Here is a 24,433-nt window from a genome sequence, read left to right as displayed (position 1 = left end):
GTCCCCCATTGCACGCCCGTGTCTCCACCTGCTCAGGACCCAGCACCTGGCCCCCAGCGACAAGAGGTGAGTATGTCATTTTTTTTGCAGCGGCAGCAGCAATATATGGGGCATAATCTATGGAGCATCTTATGGGGGCAGCATATGAGGGGCATATTCTATGGAGCATCTTATGAGGGAAGCATATGGGGGTGTATTCTATGGAGCACCTTATGGGGGAAGCATATGGGGGCATATTCTATGGAGCATCTTATAGGGGCAGCATATGGGGGGCATAATCTATGGAGTATCTTATGGGGGCAGCATATGGGGGCATAATCTATGGAGAATCTTATGGGGGCATAATCTATGGAGCATCTTATGGGGGCAGCATATGGGAGCATATTCTATGGAGCATCTTATGGGGGCAGCATATGGGGGCATCATATGGGGGCATATTCTATGGAGCATCTTATGGAGGCAGCATATGGGGGCATCATATGGGGGCATATTCTATGGAGCATCTTATGGAGGCAGCATATGGGGGGCATAATCTATGGAGCATCGTATGGGGGCATAATCTATGGAGCATCATATGGGGGCATAATCTATGGAGCATCTTATGGGGGCATAATCTATGGAGCATCTTATGGGGGCATAATCTATGGCGCATCTTATGGGGGCATAGTATATGGAGAAGCATATGGGGCATATTATTCTATGGAGCGTCTTATGGGGCCATTATTAACCTTTGTGCAGCATTATATGGGTGTATTTTGTATGGAGCATCTTATGGGGCCATCATGAACTGTATGGGACATTATATGGGGCTCATAATTCAATATGGATATTCAAAAACATTTAACCTACTGATGTCTCAATTAATTTTAATTTTATTGGTATCTATTTTTATTTTTGAAATTTACCAGTAGCTGCTGCATTTTCCACCCTAGGCTTATACTCGAGTCAATAAGTTTCTCCATTTTTTTTGTGGCAAAATTAGGGGGGGTCGGCTTATACTCGGGTTGGCTTATACACAATTATATATGGTAATCCTTTATGACTGGATGTAGTGTCCTCCATAAATCGATCAGTTGGAGAGAGCAGAGCACGTTTAGCAAAGCTTTTTTTTGTAATTTATATTGGTAACTCCGGTGCAGGGATGCGTCTAAAGAAGACTCCAAGATAAAATAAAGTCCCCTCCAATGATGATTATGTCCTCTGCAAAATATATTAAATTGTTTAAGTATTGACGGCATGTCTTAATTTGGTGACATTTAGAGAAATAGAAGTTTGCCAAAGACAACATTTTGGAGTAGATAGAAATCTTATCAAACACATTCCCTCTATGTCAGACAGTGTTTCTAAAATAGCATGCGGCAGTGATTTGTGTCGGCCCATACTCAGCACCTTAGGCTTTGAAACTGCATTTGTACTGTGGCACCAAGATGAATATCTGTTAGTGAATGAGGTATATGTTTGCCCCTAAAGTGGGTCTCCTGAAGAGAGAGAAAATGTCCATGTAGTTTCTGCATCTGATAAAACACTGGAGCTCTTTTCTCTATGGAACTTTAAGTCCTCTGACATTCAATGAGAACGTCTTCAGTTGTGCCTTATCATATGGAAAAAAAGGAAGAGGGGGAAAGGAAAAAGGATAGAAAGATTAAGAGAAAGGAGGGAGTGCAAATGGTAGATAGTAACGTCTACCTCTCAGCGTCTAAGAGGTATAGATTATGGATATACCGAACACAAGGAAATTGCGAAACAAGATCCCAATGTAAGGCCGTAACTTGGCGTTGTGTTTAGAGGAGTCTTTCTTTCCTAGGGATCCTATTAGGGGGAACCATGGAATATATGGCGAGTAAAGTAATACAGCCGGATATTACATTAATATAATGTTACCTCAACTTATATGCCGATCTAAGATATGAACTGAGACATTCTATATAATGGGAGAGAGGAACATAAAACTCTATTAAGCTATATGTAATTATATTCTTAAAGAAACAACCAAACATCTGTTAGGTCTGTTTCACACTTCCGTTTTTGACCATCAGTCAAAATCCGCCGTTTTTGCAAAAAAACGGATCCGCCATTTTTTTTGGCGGATCCGTTTCTCCCCCCATTGATTTGTATTACCGGCGGATCTTGACGGATGGCCATCCGTTGGATCCGTTTTTTTGCTGCGTCTGCTGAGATGCCTGGATGGACCATGCTACGTTTTTGGTGCTGCAGGATCCGCATTTTTATAGTGCGCATGCCCGGAGGAATGAAGTCGGCCGGAAATTTAACCCTGAAATCATTTCTGGCAGACAGAAAAAATTCTCTCTCTCTCTCCTTCCCGGGCAGCGGTTCCTTTAAAATTCTTTATTCGGCGGATCCGTCCAAAAAAAAAAAAAGGTCCGGTGGCATCCGTTCACATCAGTTAGCAATGGATCCGCTTTCCGCCATTTTGGCAGATTTTAACTGACACATATGATTGGCTCATATGATTGGCAGGTTCCTTTCCCATCTGAGTGCATCACCATCAAGATCCTGATCCATTGAAAGTCTTCTGCAACACGCTGGAACTCTCTGTGGTAATGGTGGAGCAGGTGGCTAATCAGATATATGGATTCTTGGAATGTCCAGGGCATCACAGAATTGTCTCATGTAGCTTGGATCTTTGAAACTATGCAGCTGGAATGTGTAGCCCCAGGAGTACATCAGGCCATTTTCCCGGAGGGTATTAAGTAGTGGTTTCAATACCGTTCTTTTAGAAAGTGTCATTCAGAAAGGATCTGTGAGCAATTTATGTTTTACATTGAAATCAACAAGACCCAACTCTCTTGTTTTCTTCATAATAGGCTCAATTACATTGAAAATATGTGGGACAGATAATGTATATTGGACTCTCAGAATCTGAGCCATGATTGTCTAGTGTATGGTGCGTCCTATCGATCTCCAGCTCCTTATCAATAGGATCACGAAAGATATTTTGAATAACATGAGCAGTGTTTGCTTAATCACTTGTGTATTGATGCTTTCAGGTAAACCCCTTATCCAGATGTTATTGTGATTTTCTTGGTCATCAACCATATTAAACAGACTGTTTATTTGCTGGCTGTGAAGATCCAGTGTTTTGAGCATTCAGAAGGTCCAAAATTTGTACATCATCTTCTAATCTCTGTACCTTGTCAGAAAGCTGTGACAGCTAGAAGTGAGGGAACATATTTCAGTTTTGTATGTGGTCTTCAGCCTTTGTATATATATCTCCATGTCTTGTTTAGTAGCGATAGACGCAATATGATATACAAATCAATTATGGCGTTCCCATATCAGAATCCCCTGTGGTTTTGGAGGAGGGGAGGTAAATTCCCCTGTGACGCAAACATTGCTCATTACGTGGGCTTCAGTGAGAACACAAGGAGATTTGTGGAGCTGTTTTCTTGTGAGACTGACATTAAGAAAGGAGAAATTGCAGGACTGATAGGCTTGAGTTGTCTTGCATTATGAGGGTCAAGAGTGCTACTTTTTCCAAGCTGAGGCAGAAATGGCACCGGAGTGGAAAGATGAGCCCTTCGATAAGAAATGCGGGAACGCGAATCGCGACATCAATGGATCAGCACCGGCAAGGAAGGAGAGTAAGAGTGTTTTTATTTTAAAGAGAACAAACATGAGAAATGAGAAGGTACAATTTTCGGTTAAAACAACATTTTGAAGATGAAAAAAGGCTTCTCCCCTGTGTGACGTCTCTGAAGTTTATTAACAGTTAATTTCCATGTAAAACATTTCCAGTAGATAAGCCCCAGATGTAACCTGAAAGATAAGAAAAACAAGTTAGATTATACGCACCTGGGGGGGCAGTCCGGTCCGATGAGTGTCCCAGGCCCGGTGCCTCCCATCTTCATGCGATGACGTCCTCTTCCTTGATTCTGTTGCGGCTCCTGCGCAGGCGTACTGATTAGCCTTGTTGAGGGCAGACTAAAGTACTGTAGTGTGCAGGGCCTCTCTGACCTTTCCAGGCGCCTACGCACTGAATTACTTTGCTCTGACCTCAACAGGGCAGAGAATTATGCCTGCGCAGGAGCCATGATAGAAGCAAGGAAGAGGACGTCATTGCATGAAGATCGGAGGCGTCGGACCCGGACGGCACTCGACCACCCCTGGGTGAGCATAATCTAACTTGTTTTTCTTATTTTTCATGTTACATCGGGGCCTTATCTATAGCATTATAGAATGCTGTAGATAAGCCCTAATGGCGGTGGCCTCAAGTTATATGCGAAAAACGAGGTGACAGATTCCCTTTAAGCACATGAAAAAAGCTTCTCCCCGTGTGACTGCTCTGATGGCGAAGAAGAGATGATTTATTCTCAAAATATTTTCCACATTCTGAACATCAAAAAGGCTTCTCCCCTGTGTGGGTTCTATGGTGGTTATCAAGACCTGCTTTACTGTTAAAACATTTTCCACATTCTGAACATGAAAATGGCTTCTCCCCTGTGTGAATTCTCTGATGTGTGATAAGATTTGATTTCTGGTTAAAACATTTTCCACATTCTGAACAGGAAAAAGGCTTCTCCCCTATGTGGGTTCTCCAGTGCTTAACAAAATTTGATTTCTGGTTAAAACATTTTCCACATTCTGAACAGGAAAAAGGCTTCTCCCCTATGTGGGTTCTCCAGTGCTTAACAAAATTTGATTTCTGGTTAAAACTTTTCCCACATTCTGAACATGAAAAAGGCTTCTCCCCTGTGTGAGATCTCTGATGTGTGATAAGATTTGATTTCTGGTTAAAACATTTCCTACATTCTGAACATGAAAATGGCTTCTCACTTGTGTGACTTCTCTGATGTGTGATAAGACTTGATTTCTGTTTAAAACATTTCCCACATTCTGAACATGAAAATGGCTTCTCACCTGTGTGACTTCTCTGATGTGTGATAAGACTCGATTTCTGTTTAAAACATTTTCCACATTCTGAGCATGAAAATGTCTTCTCTGCCATGTGAGTTTTTTGATGTTTGATCAGATTTGATTTATCTGTAAAACATTTTCCACATTCTGAACATGAAAAAGGCTTCGCCCCTGTGTGAGTTCTCTGGTGTTTAACCAAATCTGATTTCTGGTTAAAACATTTTCCACATTCTGAACATGAAAAAGGCTTCTCCCCTGTGTGAGTTCTCTGGTGCACAAACAAATCTGATTTCTGGTTAAAACATTTCCCACATTCTGAACATGAAAATGGGTTCTCACTTCTGTGATTTCTCTGGTGTGTGATAAGACTTGATTTATGGTTAAAACATTTTCCACATTCTGAACATGAAAATGGCTTTTCCCCTGTGTGAGTTCTCAGATGTGTGATAACACTTGATTTCTGGTTAAAACATTTTCCACATTCTGAACATGAAAAAGGCTTCTCCCCTGTGTGAGTTCTCTGGTGCCTAACAAAATCTGATTTCTGGTTAAAACATTTCCCACATTCTGAACATAAAAAAGGGTTCTCACCTGTGTGACTTCTCTGGTGCTTAACAAGATGTGATTTATGGTTAAAACATTTCCCACACTTGGAACAAAAAAATCTATTCTCCGCTGTGTGAATTTTTTGATATTTAAGAAAAGATTTTTCGAGTGGAAAACGATTTACATATTCCGAACGTGAAAATGGCTTCTTTGCTTTATAAGTTTTAATGCTTATTTTGTGACTTTGATTTTCCTCAGGGGTCGGTAATGAATCAGAAGGCAGGACCTGTTTCAAAGGATCAGATGGTAGATCTTTGCTGCGTATGGATGATGATATATCCGGCGTAATGGCATTCACTTCAATTGTATCCTGTGGGATCTCAAGATCATCTGATTTAAAAATTGAAGAGGTCAGCTGTCCCTCTGATCTCCTAGTACAGTCATCTGCCAAGAATAAAACCAATTGTTTTTTAATAAAATCCTTGAAATTAATACTTAACATTTCTACTTAAACTATGTCAAAATAGTTTAATTATAAACCAAGACAATGACAGCTCACAGTCTGATAGAAAACCTCATAGGATGAACCAGTAGAGTGGTGTTTGACTGTTCGTTCATTCTGCCTCCCAAATGTAGGTGAAAATAACAATAAAAACTTCTACTCTTCTCACATAGAACAAGCCTCACTCAGGTACATCATGTGCCAGAGGAAAAACAAGAGGTTTCCACATTATTAGTGGCTCAAAGGCTCTTAAAAAGGAACATGACTTTCATAAACCAATTCAGCAATATCTACTCTCCCAAAGTCAAACCTTCCCCTCACTTCTGAGCCTTTCATTGTGCCCAAACCACATTCAACATCCATGTATTTGGCATTACTATAATGAGAAGAACCCACTTAATTTATGGTGTGTGTCGCCTGAAGCACAAGCTGAACACTATGTGATGGGTAATAAAATGGAAAATGTGCAATTTTCACTCTCCAACATCCACTCTGTGTTAGTTTCCAGAAAGTGGCTGTGAAATCAAAATAGTCACTACTTCTATAGATTAATTCCCTGAGGGTTATAATTTCTAAAATTGAGCCACTTTATTGGGGTTTCTACTGCTCTGGTTTTCTTTGTCATATTAAGACTTATGAAAATGGTACGTCATATTTTTTCTGGGATCTGCTCCTGCAATGTCTGTTTCTGCCATCAGGCGCCACCTTAATCATTCTGCAGGTGGCGCTGGTGATGGAGCAGACATAGCAACCAGATACTCTGGATGGCAAAGGTAATGTCCTTCCAAAGAGTTTAGGATGCCTAGGACCTGTAGTACCATCCAGTCGAGCAGTATGGGATTGTGTGGTGTCCAGCTGAAGTAATCGGCTTCCTGCTTCAGCCAATCGGAATGCACCACGCCCTACTAAAACTAGAAGCATATGGCCGGAAGCTGCCAGACACAGCCTTGCTCTCCTCTGGTTCAGTTATCTGTGCTCAGCTCCCGGCTTGTGTATTTGTTTCCTGTTGTGACCCCGGCCCGTTTACTGACTACTCTTGCGTCTTCTGATTTTGTATTTTCTCTGCTCTCCTGGTTGTGACCCGGCTATCTGACCATTCTTCTTGCCATGTCACACCACAGAACAGCAAATAAAGTTAGAGCTTGGGCAATATTTTCCATTAAATGAGATTCTTTAAAAAAGTATTAGACATTCAAGGAGGACTTTTTATAATATTGCAGAGATGCGGTGTCTTAAAATTAAGATCTCTGGCATTTGGAAGAGGCAAAGGTAACCTTTTTTTTTTTTTAAAGACTACCACGAAGTTACAGGCTCACATAAGTGAGGCAGGCCAATTCCAGCACAACTCATACAATATGAAAACCTGTAAACAAATAGACAGAGAAAAAAAGACATGTTACATCCTCAACAACCACGTATGTATGAGGGGCAAGCTCCAATACTAAACAGGACATGCACTCATTTATGGTGGACCATTGGAGCCACTACGAGTCCTGACCAGAAGAGTAGAGAAATAATAATAATAATCTTTATTTATATAGCGCCAACATATTCCGCAGCGCTTTACAGTTTAACAGTTTCAAAACACAAGTCATAAGTAACAACGTTAACAATACAATAATTAAAGCAAAATAAGACAACCCTGCTAGTGAGCGCTTACAGTCTACAATGAGGTGGGGGAGATACAGAGTACAGTTGTGAATTTACAATGATGTATTTACAATGATGGTCCAGCCATCTTGACAGAGTGAGGGATAGATGGAGATAGTGAATGGGCTACACACGCACACTTACACATAAAATGACTGATTAGTGAACGTGATAGGGCGCTCTGAACAGACGCCTTTTGAGGGAGCGCCTAAAACTGTGCAAATTGTGGATAGTCCTAATTTCTTGGGGTAGAGCATTCCAGTGGATTGGCGCAGCACGGGAGAAGTCTTGGAGACGGGAGTTGGAGGTGCGGATTAGTGCAGAGGTTAGTCGAAAGTCATTTGCAGAGTGCAGCGGTCGGTTAGGCCGATAGACAGAAATGAGGGAGGAGATGTAGGGGGTGCCGCACTGTGGAGAGCTTTGTAGGTGAAAACAAGTACTTTGAACTGGATCCTATAATGAATGGGCAGCCAGTGTAATGATTGGCGAAGAGTGGTCACGTCCGAGAACCGATTAGCCAGATGGATGACCCTGGCTGCTGCATTAAGTATGGACTGGAGAGGGGAAAGTCGAGTAACGGGGAGGCCCATTAATAGAGCATTGTAGTAGTCCCGGTGGGATTGGATCAATGCGACAGTGAGGGGTTTTGTTGTTTCCATGGTGAGAAAATAGAATTAGACTTACCGGTAATTCTGTCTCTAGAAACCTTCCATGACAGCATAGGAGGTTGTCTCCACGCCCTAATTGGGGACAGGAGGAACAAAGAGGTTAATAGGTTCCTCCCACCTCCCTCTCACCAGTGACTGATAACTGAACGCCGTAGCACCGGTTACCTTAAGATTCTCAGAATTTGTCCAAGAAAACAAGGCGGGAAATAGTGCTGTCGTGGAAGGTTTCTAGAAACCGAATTACCGGTAAGTCTAATTCTATTTTCTCTAGCAACCTTCCATGACAGCATAACAGGAATACCAACCTATACTGCACTGGGGGGGGACAATGGCCTGAAGAACTTTTCAGCCAAAGACTAAATCCCTGTTGGACCCTAGGTCCAACCTATAATGTTTAGTAAAGGTATGTAATGAGGATCAAGTTGCAGCCTTGCAGATCTGCTCGGAGGATGCGCCTGCCCTCTCAGCCCATGAGACAGAAGTAGACCGTGTTGAATGAGCTTTGATTCCCATAGGAGTTGTGATGTTCTGTGCTAGATATGCTTCAGAGATGGCCTTCTTGATCCAGTTGGCAATGGTATTTATTGTCACCTTCTTTCCCTTATTTGCACCCGACGAATGGATGAACAGGTTGTGGTCTATTCTATAGGGCTTGGTACAACTCAAGTAGTGAAGGATTATGCGCCTTACATCAAGCGTATGAAACCTTTCCTCTTTAGGATTTGCTGGGTTTTGGCAAAACGAGGGAAGTATTATATTCTATGACCTATGAAAGTCAGACATGACCTTCGGGAGAAAAGATGGATCAAGGGAGAGAACTAGTGAATCATCCCTAATGGTTAGGTAGGGCTCTCTAATTGAAAGATCCTGGAGCTCTCCTATACACCTTGCTGAGGTTATTGCTACAAGGAAGGCCGCTTTACAGGAGAGGAGCTGAGAAGTACAAGATGATAGGGGCTCAAAGGGGGATTGAGTGAGCCCCTTAAGCACCACATTTAAGTCCCATGGTGGAATGATAATTTGTCTTTTCGGATGTAGCCTGGTGGCTGTAGTCATGAACCTTCTTATCCACCTTCTTATCCACCTTCTTATTCAATTCTAGAAGAAGGCCGTCCTTGATCACACTGAGGACCCAGGGGCTGTTGGAGATCAACTGCCAAGAGTGGAAAAAATTCAAAAGCCTTCCCCCCACCGGGTCCGAGTCATTGTTTCTCCTGCTGCTGTTGCTGCTGCTGGGGGACCAGGATGTTCCTGCCTCTTCCCTTAGCATAGCTCCATTTTCCTGTCTTCCCCTTTCCCCTTGGCTGGGATGACTGGTTCTGGGGGGCTCGAAAAAAATCGCTTCCTTGGGTTCTTCTGCTCAGGAAGCGCTTTCTTTTTGTCCGTGGCTTTTTCAAGGATTTCATCCAGAACCAGGCCAAAGACATGTTCGCCCTTGAAGGGTATGGAACAGAGTTTAACTTTGGAAGTAACATCTCCACTCCATGTTTTAAGCCAAAGGGCTCGCCTGGCAGAATTACACTGTACTAGCGATCTAGCAGAGGTACGGATTATTTCCATGGATGCGTGCGCCAGGAAGCCTGTAGCACTCTGTAGTATGGGAAGGGAGTCAAGAAGCTCAACCCTTGAGGTCCCCAGAGAAATATGATTTTCTAGCTCCTCTATCCACTGGAAGAGGGACCTAGAAACACATGTGGAAGCAATTCCTGATTTTAAGGCAGAGGCAGAGGTCTCCCAGGCCTTTCTATTTTATGATCCATCGGATCCTTAAGATGGGATGCATCATCAAATGGAAGAACTGTCTTTTTTATTACTCTTGCCACTTGGACGTCCACCTTTGGAATGTCCCATTTATACCTGTTTGGGTCCTTCCCAACCTCCAAACATTTTATCCTGGGCCGATTGAGGGACTGGCTCGTCCTCTAGTCCCATGGTGGCACGAACTGCACTAATCAGCTCCTCCACATACTCTGAAGAAAAGAGATATTTCCTGGCTTCGGAGGATTTAGTGGCTCTTGATTACTCCCATTTTTCAAAGCCTGAATCGTAGGAGTGCTCTGACTCCGAATCCAAGTCCTGTAGCTGAAGCCTTCGCTTCTTTGAGGGAGGTGAGCCCACAGGTGGAGGAGGTGGAGGAGGAGGAGGGGAAAAGGCGGCCAGGGAGGCCTGAACCTCCTGTTTGACCAGGCTGCAGATTTCCTCAATCAATGAGGGGTGTTCGGCCCTGACCACACCGTCTGTGCATGCCCGACATCATTTCTTCCTCCATGCTGTGGGAAGCTATATGTTACATATGGCACATTTAGCTGGCTTTTGAGTGGTGTTGGTGCTTTTATGGGAAGACTTTTCTCCATACAAGAGAGGAGAGAAGTATTTTGAGGAACCCGCAGGATAGCACCGCTGGGACCCACCCCAATAACACTTACTGTGGCTGGGGCAGCGCTGGGCTCTGCAGAAGCAGGGCAGGAAGAACTATCCATATTGATAGGGGATTTTGTCTTACCTGTCGACTTTTTCCGGTGGGTTTATAAGGGGTTAAATCTGCCCTCAGCGCTACTTCGTTTCTTCCCCCTCCCCCTCCCAGGGTCCGGAGCAGGCACAGTTCTTACTGGCCTGCTCCACACGCTGCCAGCTGTCCGGGGGCCATCATAGGTCTGTACCGGAAATCACCTGCGCTCCATGAGGAACGCGTACCCCGAAACTGACCGCGCGCGTGACGTCACCTCCGGGTCGCCGACAGCCACACGTCAGGAGGAGGAGAGACCGGAGAGCTGCGGGAGGGCCAGGAATCACTGGCCCGCTTTACCCCCAGAGGGAGTGCGGGTGGGTCAGGAAGGTACCGAATTCAAAAGGAAAACGGGAGCTGCACGGAGGATGGAAGGCAGAGCCACCGACCACCACTGCCCGGCTTTTGGAATCCATCAGGAACACTGCAGCAGCCGGCCACGCAGCACACCCATAACCTCTCCATGCCCCATGGGGGACAGGAAAGACACTGTTGAGAGGGAGGTGGGAGGGACTTTTTAACCTCTTTGTGCTTCCTGTCCCCAATTAGGGCGTGGAGACAACCTCCTATGCTGTCGTGGAACTTTGCAAGAGAAAAGGGCGGATTCTGGAGATGCTCTTTAGGTGTAAGAGGCAAGAGCGAGCAAGAGATTGTATATGGGATGTGAAGGAGAGATTGGTGTCAAACGTAACACGCAGACAGAGCGCCTGCTGCCAGGGTGTTATTACGGTGCCACCCACGGAGAGGGAAATGTCAGATTTAGGGAGGTTAGTAGACGGCAGAAGTTCAGTTTTGGAGAGGTTAAGTTTCAGACAGAGAGCGGACATGATGCTGGAGACTGCGGACAAACAGTTACTGGCGTTCTGTAGTACCACGGGGATAAGGTCGGGGGGTGATGTGTATAGTTGTGTGTCATCAGCATAAAGATGGTACTGAAAGCCAAATCTGATGATGGTCTGTCCAATTGGGACCGTGTAGAGAGAGAAGAGAAGGGGGCCAAGGACTGAGCCCTAAGGTACCCCGACAGCGAGAGGAAGAGTATATGATGTGGAGCCAGCGAACAAAACACAAGGAGCGGTCAAAAAGATAGGAAGAGAACCAGGAGAGAGTGGTGTCCTTAATGCCTAGTGACTGGAGCCTAGAGAGTAGGAGACAGTGGTCAACAGTGTCGAAAGCTGCAGAAAGGTCGAAAAGAATGAGCAGAGTGTTCACCGTTACATTTTGCTGTCAGAAGGTCATTGGTGACTTTGATCAGTGCAGTTTCAGTCGAATGTAGGGTGCGGAAGCCAGACTGTGAAGGGTCTAGGAGGGAGTGAGTGGAGAGGTAACGGGTAAAGCGGGAGTAGACTAGGCGGTCCAAAAGTTTAGAGATGAAGGGGAGATTGGAGACTGGTCTGTAGTTGTTTGTGCAGGATGGGTCAAGAGCAGGTTTCTTTAATAATGGAGTAATGATAGAGTGTTTGAAGGAGGATGGGAAAATGCCCGAGGAGAGGGAGAGATTAAAGATTGTAGTTAGGCGAGTTGTGACAACTGGAGAGACTGGAGGAGATGTGAGGGAATGGGGTCGGTAGTGCATGTAGTCGGACGAGAAGAAGAGAGGAGTCTGGAGACTTCTTCTGTGATGGGATCAAATGTGGAAAGTGAGCCAGGGGAAATGCAGGTAGGGATGGCAGTCACAGCACTTGGTGGTTGGGAACGGATTTCCTGATGGATATTTTCTATTTTCTCTATAAAGTGGGAGGCCAGGTCATCCGCACAAATGTCTGTGATAGGGGTTTGTGCTTTTGGCCTGAGGAGGGAGTGAAAGGTGTCAAAAAGTTTCTTGGGGTTGTTGGCTAGTGAGGAGATGAGGGTGGTGAAGTAGGTCTGTTTGGTGAGGTGAAGGGCAGAGTTATAGGTTCTTAACATAAATTTGAAGTGGATGAAGTCTTCTGGTGTGCAGGTTTTTCTCCATCGGTGTTCAGCACTCCTAGAGCATCGCTGGAGAAGTCGAGTTTGCGATGTGAGCTAGGGCTGTTTTACTCTGTGTTTGGAGGTTCCGAGGGTGAGGGGCGCTACTTGGTCAAGGGTGCTTCTAAGAGTGTCGTTGTAGTGATGAACAGCCAGATCAGGACAGGAAAAAGAGGAGATTGGGGACAGGGAAGATTGTAGGGAGTCTGAAAGTGTCTGAAGGTTAATGGCTTGTAGATTTCTGAATGTGTAATAGGTAGGAGTTTGCTGGGGTGGGTGAGGATTTTTGAGCGTGAAGGAGAGAATGTTGTAGTCAGAGAGGGGAAGCGGTGAGTTATTTAGGTAGGAGATTGAGCAGAGCCGAACAAAGACCAGGTCAAGGGTGTTACCGTCTTTGTGTGTCTCAGAGGTTGAGAACTGTGAGAGTCCAAGAGAAGTGGGTAGTGTTAGAAGCTGGGATGCAGATGTGTCAGGAACACTGCACTACACTCGCTCACTGAGCCAGTGTGCGTGTCCTGAGTACAGAAACAGTGCTAAAAGATACCTGAGGAGCAGGGCAGCAGAGGTGACAATGCGTGCTTCAAACTATCGGTGTCAGGATCCTGTCAGCGCCGGAAAGTAAAGATGCACAGGACCTGAGGACGCTGAAGTTAGCAAGCTGGCACATGACCTATAGTCATATGACTGCAAGGGGGCGGGGCTTAGCGTCCTGCTTTCAGAGATAACAGGACACCATACAACAACTCAGGCAAAACGGAGGTCACACACAGTACAGGCAAACGAGGCACAGGAGGGACAAACAGACGGGTGGTCAGACAAAGCCAAAGGTCATACACAAGAGGGCGATGTGGTACCAAGGGGACGAGCAGAGAGAAGTCGGGTCACAAGCAGAGAGTCATACACGAGAGGTAGCGCAGTACAAGAGGGACAGGCAGAACTCGTAACAGGGACAGAACCGGATCAAAACCAAACAAGCAAGCAAGATATCAGGCACAAGGCACACGTACGCACAAGGTCAACTAACTCAGCCGAGAGCAGGAGTATAACTGACACCGGACCTAGGTCCAGTGAGCATTAAATAGCTGCCCTCTGCCAGAGAGAGGCGGAACAATTAACCCCCAGTCTGACCAGGACGGGCCAAAGCGAAACCCCGTCCTGGATCATGACAAGATGTAGAAGTGGGGCTGTTAATGGGGATGTTGAAGTCTCCCAGGATAAGGGTTGGTACTTCTGAGGACATGAAGTGCGGCAGCCAGGCTGAGAAGTGGTCAAGGAAGTGGGTGGGTGAGCCTGGGGACTGGTATATGACCGCTACTCTGAGGGGGAGGGGACAGAAGAGCCTGATGGTGTGGACCTCAAAAGAAGGGAATGAGAGTGATGGAACTGAGGGGGGATGACCTGGATAGTGCATTGTGAGGACAGACCACCAGTTCTGTTTGTGGGTCTCGGGGAATGGGTGAATTGTAAGCCACCATGGGAAATGGCAGCAGAAGAGACAGTGTCAGAATCCTGAATCCACGTTTCAGTGAGGGCCAACAGATTCAGAGAGTTGTTTAGAAAGTAGTTGTACAGGAAAGGAAGTTTGTTACATACATAATGTGGATTCCAGAGGGCACAATTGAAAGAAGGAGATGAAGGAGTGCAAGTAATATTAATAAGATTATTATGGTTTTGATATGGGGTAGGGTAGGGGTTGAGGTTGGGGGATGGTGGACTGGGGTTGGGGGAGATGTCCCCTGAAATCAGTAGGAGTAGGAACATAAAGACCAAGTACCGTATATACTCGAATATAAGCCGAGATTTTCAGCCCAAAAAATTTGGCTGAAAGTCCCCCTCTCGTCTTATATTCAAGTCATATACAAAGGGGGTCGGAGGGGGAGGGGGGGCGGGAGTGTCAGGTCATACTTACCCGTCCTGACGCTGTGTCTTGAGCCCCCAGCTTCTCCCCGTGCTCTCCCTTCCTGCCTTCAGCGGTAACGTGGTGCCGCTCATTAAAACTCATGAATATGCGCATATTCATGAGTTTTAATGAGCGGTACCACGTGACCGCTAAAGGCAGGAAGAGAGAGCACGGGGAGAAGCTGGGGGCTCAAGACACAGCGTCAGGACGGGTAAGTACAGCGATACTCACCTGTCCTGCGTCCATGGCTGCTTGCTGCTGTCTGTCATCGGTCAGTGACTTCAGACAGCAGAGGGCGCGGTGACGTGGTTAGTGCGTGCCGCGCCCCCTGCAGTCTGAACGTCACTGACTGATGACGCGGCAGATAGCGGTGAGCAGCCATGGACACAGGACACGTGAGTATCTCAGGTGCCAGCAGTGACACCGGCACCTGACACCCAGCGACGGAGAGGTGAGTATGTCATTTTTTTTATTTTTACATGCAGCAGCAGCATGGGGGCAGCATATGGGGGAATAGTCTATGGAGCTTCTTCTGGGGTCAGCATATGAGGGAACAATCTATGGAGCTTCTTATGGGGGCAGCATATGGGGGACTAGTCTATGGAGCTTCTTCTGGGGTCAGCATATGGGGGAACAATCTATGGAGCTTCTTATGGGGGCAGTATATGGGGGAATAATCTGGAGCTTCTTCTGGGGTCAGCGTATGGGGGAATAATCTGGAGCTTCTTCTGGGGTCAGCGTATGGGGGAACAATCTGGAGCTTCTTCTGGGGTCAGCATATGGGGGAACAATCTATGGAGCTTCTTATGGGGGCAGCCTATGGGGGAATAATCTGGAGCTTCTTATGGGGTCAGCAGATGAGGGAACAATCTATGGAGCTTCTTATGGGGTCAGCATATGGGGGAACAATCTATGGAGCTTCTTATGGGGGCAGCATATGGGGGAATAATCTATGGAGCTTCTTCTGGGGACACTATATGGGGGAATAATCGATGGAGCATTTCCCACCCTAGGCTTATACTCGAGTCAATAAGTTTTCCCAGTTTTTTGTGGCAGAATTAGGGGAGGTCGGCTTATACTCGGGTCGGCTTATACTCAAGTATATACGGTAGTTCTTTGAAATGTTGGAAGTTTGTTTTTTGTGCAAGGTGTTTGGGCAAGATGGGCTGAGGTTTTTCAGTAAGGCAAGAACAGAAAGGAAAGAAGTGCATGGGAGCTGTACATGGGAGAGGGAAGTATAGAGGGCCTGATGTGTATGAGTGGTGATGGAGGAGGGATGGGGCGGTGAATGTGGATGGCAAGAGAAAGTATTAGTGCCCCTCATTTCAGGAGGGATTGTGCAGTAATCTGAATTCCTTAATATTGAAAACCTAATGGAATTTATGACGTGGAGTCAATCCATGAAACAGGGCTCTCCTGCAGGCGTGAAAAAATGTATATTACAGCCATCAGCCATGCACAGCTTAGAGATATATCATGGCACAGGTGTAATGGTTTTATGTAGTTTCTCGCGACCCTGTTTCAAGTTAGTCAATTTTAAATTGAAAAGTCAGAATAAAGGGAAATTCTGTTGCAATTGTACAGAAATTCACACTTGGCCTCACTGTACATTTAATATAGTTGATCATAAAAGCGAAGTTTGACCATAAAGACTAGACCTGGTCTTGTAGGGATCATATGAGCACATTCAGCAGCACAGAAGGTAGAGAAGGAAGATTCATCCAATAAGAAATCAGGATTCTAGGAAGCCAACAGCATCATTACCATACGCATCTTAATATTTTTCTTCAAGTGATTTTCTAACTTTCAGCACATTCTACGCACATGGTCATTTGGCCTTTTAGTTTACAGAACTGGGTAGGAAATTGTCAGCGTCTTCTAATCCCAGGTCGTAGGTGGCTCCTCCAGGTTGTAACTTCTATAGGAAAGGACTTTCAATGACCGTCATTTGAACTGTTTTAGGTGGAGGAACATGTTATGGTCTAGCGGCAAAATGGTGAAGGACAGACTGGATGGAGCAGCAGGCAGAGCTTGTATCAGAGTGTAGCTGACCAAGTTCGTATCAGAGTGCAACAGAGTTTGTGTCAGAGTGCAGCAGGCAAGTTTTGCTTCAGAGTGCAGCAGGCAGGATTTGCTTCAGAGTGCAGCAGGCAGGATTTGTTCTGGTATGCGACCTTACACAACATAGACTGAAAGAGGAAGGTTGCTCAGGCACCTCCACAGTGAAGAGGAAGCAACATATTCATGATGCCTCAAAACCATTGGTTGGGGAGGAAATAGCAAGTGCACATGCTGGCCCTTTAAGAGGGCGGGAGCAAGCGCGTGCCCTTAGAACATGGCCAGAGACCCAGCTGGAAGTGAACATGCAGGGAAGGGAGCATGCAGAGCATGAGGAAGAGAGGAACCAACTGCAGGCCAACCTCTTCAGGCCATCGAGGAAGTTCCGGAAAAGAATCGGAGCGTAAATATTTTCTTTGGGCTCCCAGGACCAAATCCCTTCCAGTCAACGAGGAAGAAGGTCTTGCCTCTAAACCTCTTCAAGGCCAAGTTGTTCTCCACTTCAAAATCATCATCTGAGGCTGTTGGCATGGACATGGTACTAGGATCCCTGAAGAAGGTGCTCTGGCTTCAGTAGAGATACATGAAAGCAATTTGGAATCCACAGAGAAGGTGGTAGCTTCAATTTACAGGAGATCTCGTCGATTTCAACACCTCCAAAGGCCCAATAAAATGAGGACCCAACTTGTAAGAGGGGACCTTCAACTGGATGTACCTGGATGAAAGTCATACCTCGTCTCCAGGATGGAAGCACGGAGGATCCAGGCGGCTACTGTCTGCATGTCTCTTAACACGAACCGAGGATGCTTCGAACATGACTCTGATGTCCTCCCACAACTTCACAAAATACTTGGAAAGGACATCTGCCGCAGGGACATATCAGAAGGAACCATCACGGGAATACAATGTAGAATGGCAACTCTCCTGAGGCTTCACCAATGTGATTATTGTGCGAGAACTCAGACCAGGGAGGTAATTTCACCCAATCGTTAGGATGGGCATTGACGAAGTGTCACAGGTAGTTGCCCAGGACCTGGTTGACACGCTCCACTTGTCCATTGGACTGAAGGTGATAGGCCGAGGAGAAATCCAAGACGATATCCAGATGTTTACAGAACGCTCACGAGAATCTGGAAGTAAACTGCTAATCTCAATCGGATACAATGTGGCAAGGAAATCCATGCAGGTGGAAAATAAGCTTGTTGATGCTGCCAGCCAATTCAGGAGCGGATGGGAGAGCAGACAGCAGGGTAAAATGCGCCATTTTAGAGAAGCGATCCACAACTACCCAGATGACGGTGCAATCCTTGGAAACTGGCAAATCTGTAATGAAGTCCATTGCTATGTGCTGCCAAGGAACAGATGATACGGGTAACGGCAGGAGAGAACCGGTAGGAAGTCGTCGGACAGGCAGCCACATAAGCACGGATTTCCCTCCTCATGAATAGCCACCAGTAAAGATGAGAGATCAATTGTAATGTCTTCCTTTGTTCCGCGTGACCAGCCACCTTGGACGAGTGACCCCAAGACAAAACCCGCTCCTTCTCAGATTCACCCACAAGGGTCTTTCCTGGAGGAATTCGAGACAGGCATATAGGGGCGACCAAAACCATCTTAGAGGGTTTAATGATGAATTGAGGATCCTCCTCTTGGTCCCCAGACAGAAATGAGCGAGAGGGGGCATCAGCTCTGACATTCTTGTCAACGGATCTGAAATGCAAAGGAAAGTTAAAGTGGGCAAAAAACAAAGACCACCTGGCTTGGCGATGATTAAGTCTCTGAGCGGACTGTAGATATGCCAGGTTCTTATGGTCTGTGTAGATCACTACTGGATAAACTGCGCCCTCCAGCAGATATTGCCACTCCTCCAAAGCCATCTTAATGGTGACCAACTCATGGTCCCCGATGGAGTAGTTACGTTCTGGAGCAGAGTGTTACGGTACTGCAGCACAGGACTAGGGTAGGAGGGGGGGACTGACCCTGCACTGTGACTAGGCTAATACCCTACGATGGAGTGGGCGATCCATTCCTAGCGAATAGACCCACCGACGATCCTAGGTTAATCTCAAATGAAGACCTATAGATAGATCTTACAGGGACCCCCTTCCCCTAAGGACTGGGTACAAGCACGGGTCACCTTCTAATAGAAAACAAAGAGAAGGCTTCAGAAACAAAACTGAAAACAGAAACTAAGACTAGAAGAACCAGAGGTCCCAGCACTGCACTAATTAAACACACAGAAGTCAAAGCAAAGCTCCAAGCCAGAACTCAAGCGGAATAACACTGGTGTCCAGCAAGGAATGGGAGATAGGTGCAGGTTAATAAAGGGTGATACAATCACCTGATCCAAGACAAACCCAGCACCAGAGGAAAAAGACCAGCAGCCAGAACACTGCAAGAAAATGGCAGATAGTCACAAACTGAACAGATTCTAACACATGGAAGGCCTTGGAGAAGAAGCTGTAGGACACACGGCGACCTGAGGAAAACTTCTGGGTAAGCACTGACCCCTAATGAGGATGCGTCCACCTCAAGGAAGAAGTGTTTATTCACATCCGAACGATGCAGAATGGGTGCGGTGGAGAAGAACCGTTTGAGAGAATGGAAGGCCTCTTCAGCCTCGGGGGGACCAGTTTCTTGGATCGGCTCCCTTTCGGGTCATGGCAGAGATGGAAGAAGTCCAAGTGGAGAAGTGCAGAATAAATTACAGTTAATAGTTAGCAAAGCCAAGTAATCTTTGGATTGCTTTGACTCCCACGGGCATCGGTCATTTAAGGATGGAAGAGACCTTCTCAGTGTCATGTCGGACGCTATTCACACCACAGCTTCCGGCAGGCAGAGGTAGTTCCACCTCCGTCCACTATAGCTTCAGTGGCGCTGGCTTGAGTTTCTCAGGCTATCGGGGGTTAATCTAGCTGAAGATCAGGTTGGATGTTTGGTCACGCCCACGGTCTTTAAATAGTCGTGCTGGCCTATGGGCGTCGCCGATTATAGCTTGTGTGTCATACCAAGTGGTTCCGGTCTGGAGTGGAGGTGTTGGAGAGAGAGAGAGATTCATATCTGGTGTCATATGATCCATTGTTACCTTCTCGCCTTCCCATATTTGTGTTTTGTTGTGCCTTGTTCACATTACTGTATAGTCCTGTGTGTATGCGGCGCGGTGCAGTTTAAGTTCTCCCTGTCTGTCTTTATTGTTTGGGGCTTTGGTGGTTTGTCTCCTCACTGGGTGGAGGGTGGAGGGTTAAGCTTAGGGCTGAGCAGGAGATAAGGAAAGGTTGGAGGCTCAGGCATTTGCACCTTCAGCAAAAACCCTGGGTTGAGGGTCAGACAGGGTTTCCCCTAGTTAAAGGGACATCACAGGGGCCCCGGGTATTTCTGCCTTAGTTGACCTAAGCCCCGCGTGACATTATAATCGGCCCACATTTTTCAGGAGTCCATGGATCCCATGGATTCCATAACCCGCCAGTTGGCGGCGCTGTCCTTACAGGTCTCCGAGTTGAAAGGGGCAGTTCAGCAGCAGGGCCTGGTAGTAGCGAAGGTGCAAAATGGCATCTGCAGGTGTCGGTGCAGAGCCGAAGATCCCGCTGCCAGAACGATTCTCAGGGGAATGCAGCAAATTTGTCATATTTCGGGAGACCTGCAAGTTATACTTCCGCATGCGCCCGGTCTCCTCAGGTAATGAGGCTCAGCGGGTGGGCCTGGTGTTATCATTACTGAGTGGGGACCCCCAAGCATGGGCATTTTCCTTACCAGCTGACTCTGCTACATTTCATTCTGTCGATAATGTTTTTTCTGCACTCGGGCTCATTTATGATGATCCCGACAGATTAGCTCTAGCAGAATCTAAAATCCGCTCCCTCCGTCAGGGGGAACGTATGGCGGAAGACTATTGCTCCGAATTTCGCCGTTGGGCAGTAGACACACAGTGGAACGACCCAGCGCTGCGGAGTCAGTTTATTCATGGGGTTTCAGGAAGAGTTAAACAAGCCCTCCTGATGTATGAGACTCCGGCATCGTTGGAGTCTGCCATGAGTTTGGTTATACGTATTGATCGCCGTTTGCGTCAGGGGGCACAGGAGACGCTACCCCTGGGGGAAAGCAGGGGTGCAAGTGTGGTTGCTGCAGGTGAGCCCACTGAACCTATGCAAATTGCGGGGGTGTCACAGGTTAAGCGTCGCGTCCCTGGGTTCACGAAGCCTGGAGCATGTTTTTACTGTGGTAAAAAGAATCATTATGTTAACGCTTGTCCTGTGCTACCGAAGAAGGTCACACCGGCGGAAAACTACTAAGCTCAGTGGGTATGGAGGAGACCCAACTGAGCGTATGCATATCCTCCATGATGGTATCTCAATGTATGCTCCCTGCCAAGGTTATTATCGCGGGCAGAGAGCTACCAATATCAGTGTTTGTGGATAGCGGTTCCGCCACCAATCTCATAGATGAGGAGTTTGCACGCACTGCCGGGTTTAAGATCGAAAAACTCCCTCATCCTATTCAGGTGGTTACCATTAATGCCGCTCCCCTCCCTCAGGGTGAGATTACGGAGTTTGTGGCTGAGGTGAAACTCCACATTGGGGTCCTACATTCGGAGTGGGTTACATGTAGGGTCCTCCGTAATCTCCCAGCACAAATGGTCTTGGGTTTTCCATGGTTGTCCAGGCACAACCCAGTGATTGATTGGAAAACTCAGGACATAGTCCAATGGAGTGGTTTTTGCCAGGACAATTGCTTGGCCACATGTGTGTCCGCCGTGACGCCCAGCCTTCCGGAGGCTTTGCAGGATTTCGCGGATGTTTTCTCTGAGAAGGGTTTCTCAGAGCTGCCTCCACATAGAGCCTATGACTGTGCGATTAGGTTAAAACCCGGGGCCAAATTACCTAAGGCCAGGATGTTTAATTTTTCTGGTCCAGAGAGACAAGCTCTGAAAGACTACATCGCGGAGAGTCTGAGCAAAGGACACATCCGGCCTTCGTCCTCGCCTGTAGCAGCGGGGTTTTTCTTCATTAAGAAGAAAGATGGGGGGTTACGGCCGTGCCTGGATTTCCGGGAGTTAAACCAGATTACGATCCGTGATCCATACCCGATGCCTTTGATCCCTGATTTGTTCAACCAGGTGGCGGGGGCAAAGTGGTATTCCAAGCTTGACCTCAGGGGGGCATATAACCTCATAAGGGTCCGTCAGGGGGATGAGTGGAAGACGGCCTTTAACATTCCTGAGGGTCATTTTGAGAGCCTGGTTATGCCATTTGGGTTGACAACCGCGCCTGCTGTTTTCCAACATTTTATTAATGACGTGTTTGCTCATGTCCTGGGGAAATTTGTGATTGTATAACTGGATGATATCCTCATTTATTCGAGCGACCGGGACATTCATTTAGAGCATGTCAGGCAGGTGTTACAGTTGCTCCGTGAGAATAAGCTCTATGCTAAGCTGGAAAAATGCTTATTTTTTGTTCAGGAGTTGCCTTTTTTGGGATATATTGTGTCCGCCGCAGGGTTTAAAATGGACACCGCTAAGGTGCAAGCGGTGCTACAATGGGAAAGGCCTGATAATCTGAAAGCGCTCCAGCGGTTCCTTGGGTTTGCTAATTATTATAGGAAATTTATAAAACACTTTTCTACTATAGCCAAACCGCTCATGGACATGACAAAAAAAGGTACCGATCTGGCTAGCTGGTCTGAGGTGGCGATATGTGCATTTGAGCGTCTGAAGAACAGATTTGCTTCAGCCCCCATTCTGGTGCAACCGGACGTGTCTAAAACTTTTGTGGTGGAGGTTGATGCGTCTGAGGTGGGAGTGGGGGCAGTACTGTCACAGGGCTCATCTTTGAGCGATATGCATCCATGCGCCTACTTCTCCAAGAAGCTGTCGCCGGCCGAACGGAATTATGATATCGGCAACAGGGAGTTGTTGGCCATCAAATTGGCTTTTGAGGAATGGCGACACTTCTTGGAGGGGGCGGCTCACCAGGTCACAGTCATCACCGACCATAAGAACCTGCTCTATCTGGAGTCGGCCAAGCGTCTGTCTCCTAGGCAGGCTCGCTGGGCATTGTTCTTTACACGTTTCAATTTTCTGGTGACTTACCGTCCCGGGGCTAAAAACACCAAGGCGGATGCCTTGTCCAGGTGTTTTCCGGGGGTAGAACCTCGGGAAGAGCCGGTACCCATCCTCCAGGAAGGTGTAGTGGTTTCGGCTCTCACGACTGAGGTAGAGGCGGAGATTGCCGAGGCCCAAGAGGAGGTACCGCCAGGACTTCCCGCCAACAAATCATTTGTACCCCTTCATCATCGTCTTAAGGTGTTGAGGGAACATCACGACTCAGTACTGGCTGGTCATCCAGGGGTTAAGGGCACCTTGGAGCTGGTATCGCGTCGTTTCTGGTGGCCCAAAATCCGGCAGGACGTGGTCTCGCACGTGGCAGCTTGCATCATGTGCGCCAGGGCCAAGTCGCCCCGAGCCCGTCCTGCTGGCACGCTACAGCCTCTGGGGGTACCTAATAGGCCATGGACAGAAATCTCCATGGATTTTATCACTGACTTGCCAGTCTCGGCGGGGAACACGGTCATCCTGGTGGTGGTTGACCGATTTTCAAAGATGGCGCATTTTGTCTCATTGCCCTCCTTGCCCAATGCGAAGACGTTGGCTCAGGTGTTTGTGCAGGAGGTGGTCAGACTCCACGGAGTTCCGTCGGACATAGTATCTGATAGGGGAACTCAATTTGTTGCGAGGTTTTGGAAAGCTTTTTGCTCACGTTTGGGGATCAAGTTGTCACATTCATCGGCGTTTCATCCACAGTCAAATGGTCAAACTGAGCGCATGAACCAAAATCTGGAGCAGTATTTATGATGCTTTGTGTCCGACAACCAAGAGGAGTGGTCTACTTTCCTTCCTCTGGCCGAGTTCGCGTTAAATAATCACCGTCAAGAGTCATCGGGAGAGTCTCCGTTCTTTTGTGTTTACGGTCAACATCCTCAATTTTGTACCTTACGTCAGGGTGACTCGGGGGGCGTCCCGGAGGAGGACCAGCTAGGAGCTCAGTTATCATCGATCTGGAGGAGGGTGAAACAGCAATTGTTGAGCATGAGTGCGAGGTACAAGCGGGTGGCTGACAGTAGACGCGTGCCAGTTCCGGACCTGTGTGTGGGTGAATGGGTGTGGTTAGCGACTAAAAATATAAAACTCAAAATTCCATCTTTAAAATTGGGTCCAAGGTTTATTGGGCCTTTTAAGATTGCTGCCATCATTAACCCAGTTGCTTATCGGTTGGAACTCCCTGCAGTATACAAGATACACAACGTGTTTCACAGGGCTTTATTGAAAAAGGTGGTAGGCTCTGTGGACACGACGCCGATGCCACCTCGTCATGGTGGATGGCGATTTAGAGTTTGAGGTCTCCAAAGTAGTGGACTCTCGAGTAGTGCGCCGTACTCTTCAGTATTTGGTACACTGGCGGGGGTATGGTCCGGAGGAGAGGTCTTGGGTACCAGCCTCGGACATACATGCAGATCGGCTGGTCAGTTCTTTTCACCGTCGTCATCCTGACAAGCCGGGTCCTATGAGTCTTGAGGGCCCTGGGGTCCCTCGTAGAAGACGGGGTACTGTCATGTCGGACGCTATTCACACCACAGCGTCCGGCAGGCAGAGGTAGTTCCACCTCCGTCCACTATAGCTTCAGTGGCGCCGGCTTGAGTTTCTCAGGCTATCGGGGGTTAATCTAGCTGAAGATCAGGTTGGATGTTTGGTCACGCCCACGGTCTTTAAATAGTCGTGCTGG

At 47.0% G+C, this 24,433-nt stretch overlaps 1 protein-coding gene across 1 annotated transcript in view; it reads right to left on the bottom strand.

Moving 5' to 3' along the window:
- The window catches only part of LOC141094185 (uncharacterized), a 95,778-nt gene that overhangs the window by 55,140 nt on the left and 16,205 nt on the right, over positions 1-24,433 (bottom strand). Inside the window, 1 exon segment of the mRNA XM_073579943.1 lies at positions 4,405-5,865. Within this exon segment, the coding sequence (XP_073436044.1) occupies positions 4,405-5,865 (1,461 nt within the window).

The sequence above is a fragment of the Dendrobates tinctorius genome, unplaced genomic scaffold (assembly GCF_039654945.1).
Source record: "Dendrobates tinctorius isolate UK_male_01 unplaced genomic scaffold, ASM3965494v1 ptg000063l, whole genome shotgun sequence".
In the NCBI taxonomy this organism is placed as follows: domain Eukaryota; kingdom Metazoa; phylum Chordata; class Amphibia; order Anura; family Dendrobatidae; genus Dendrobates; species Dendrobates tinctorius.
Note: the sequence above shows the minus strand (reverse complement) of the source record. Positions and strands in the feature narration are given on the sequence as shown.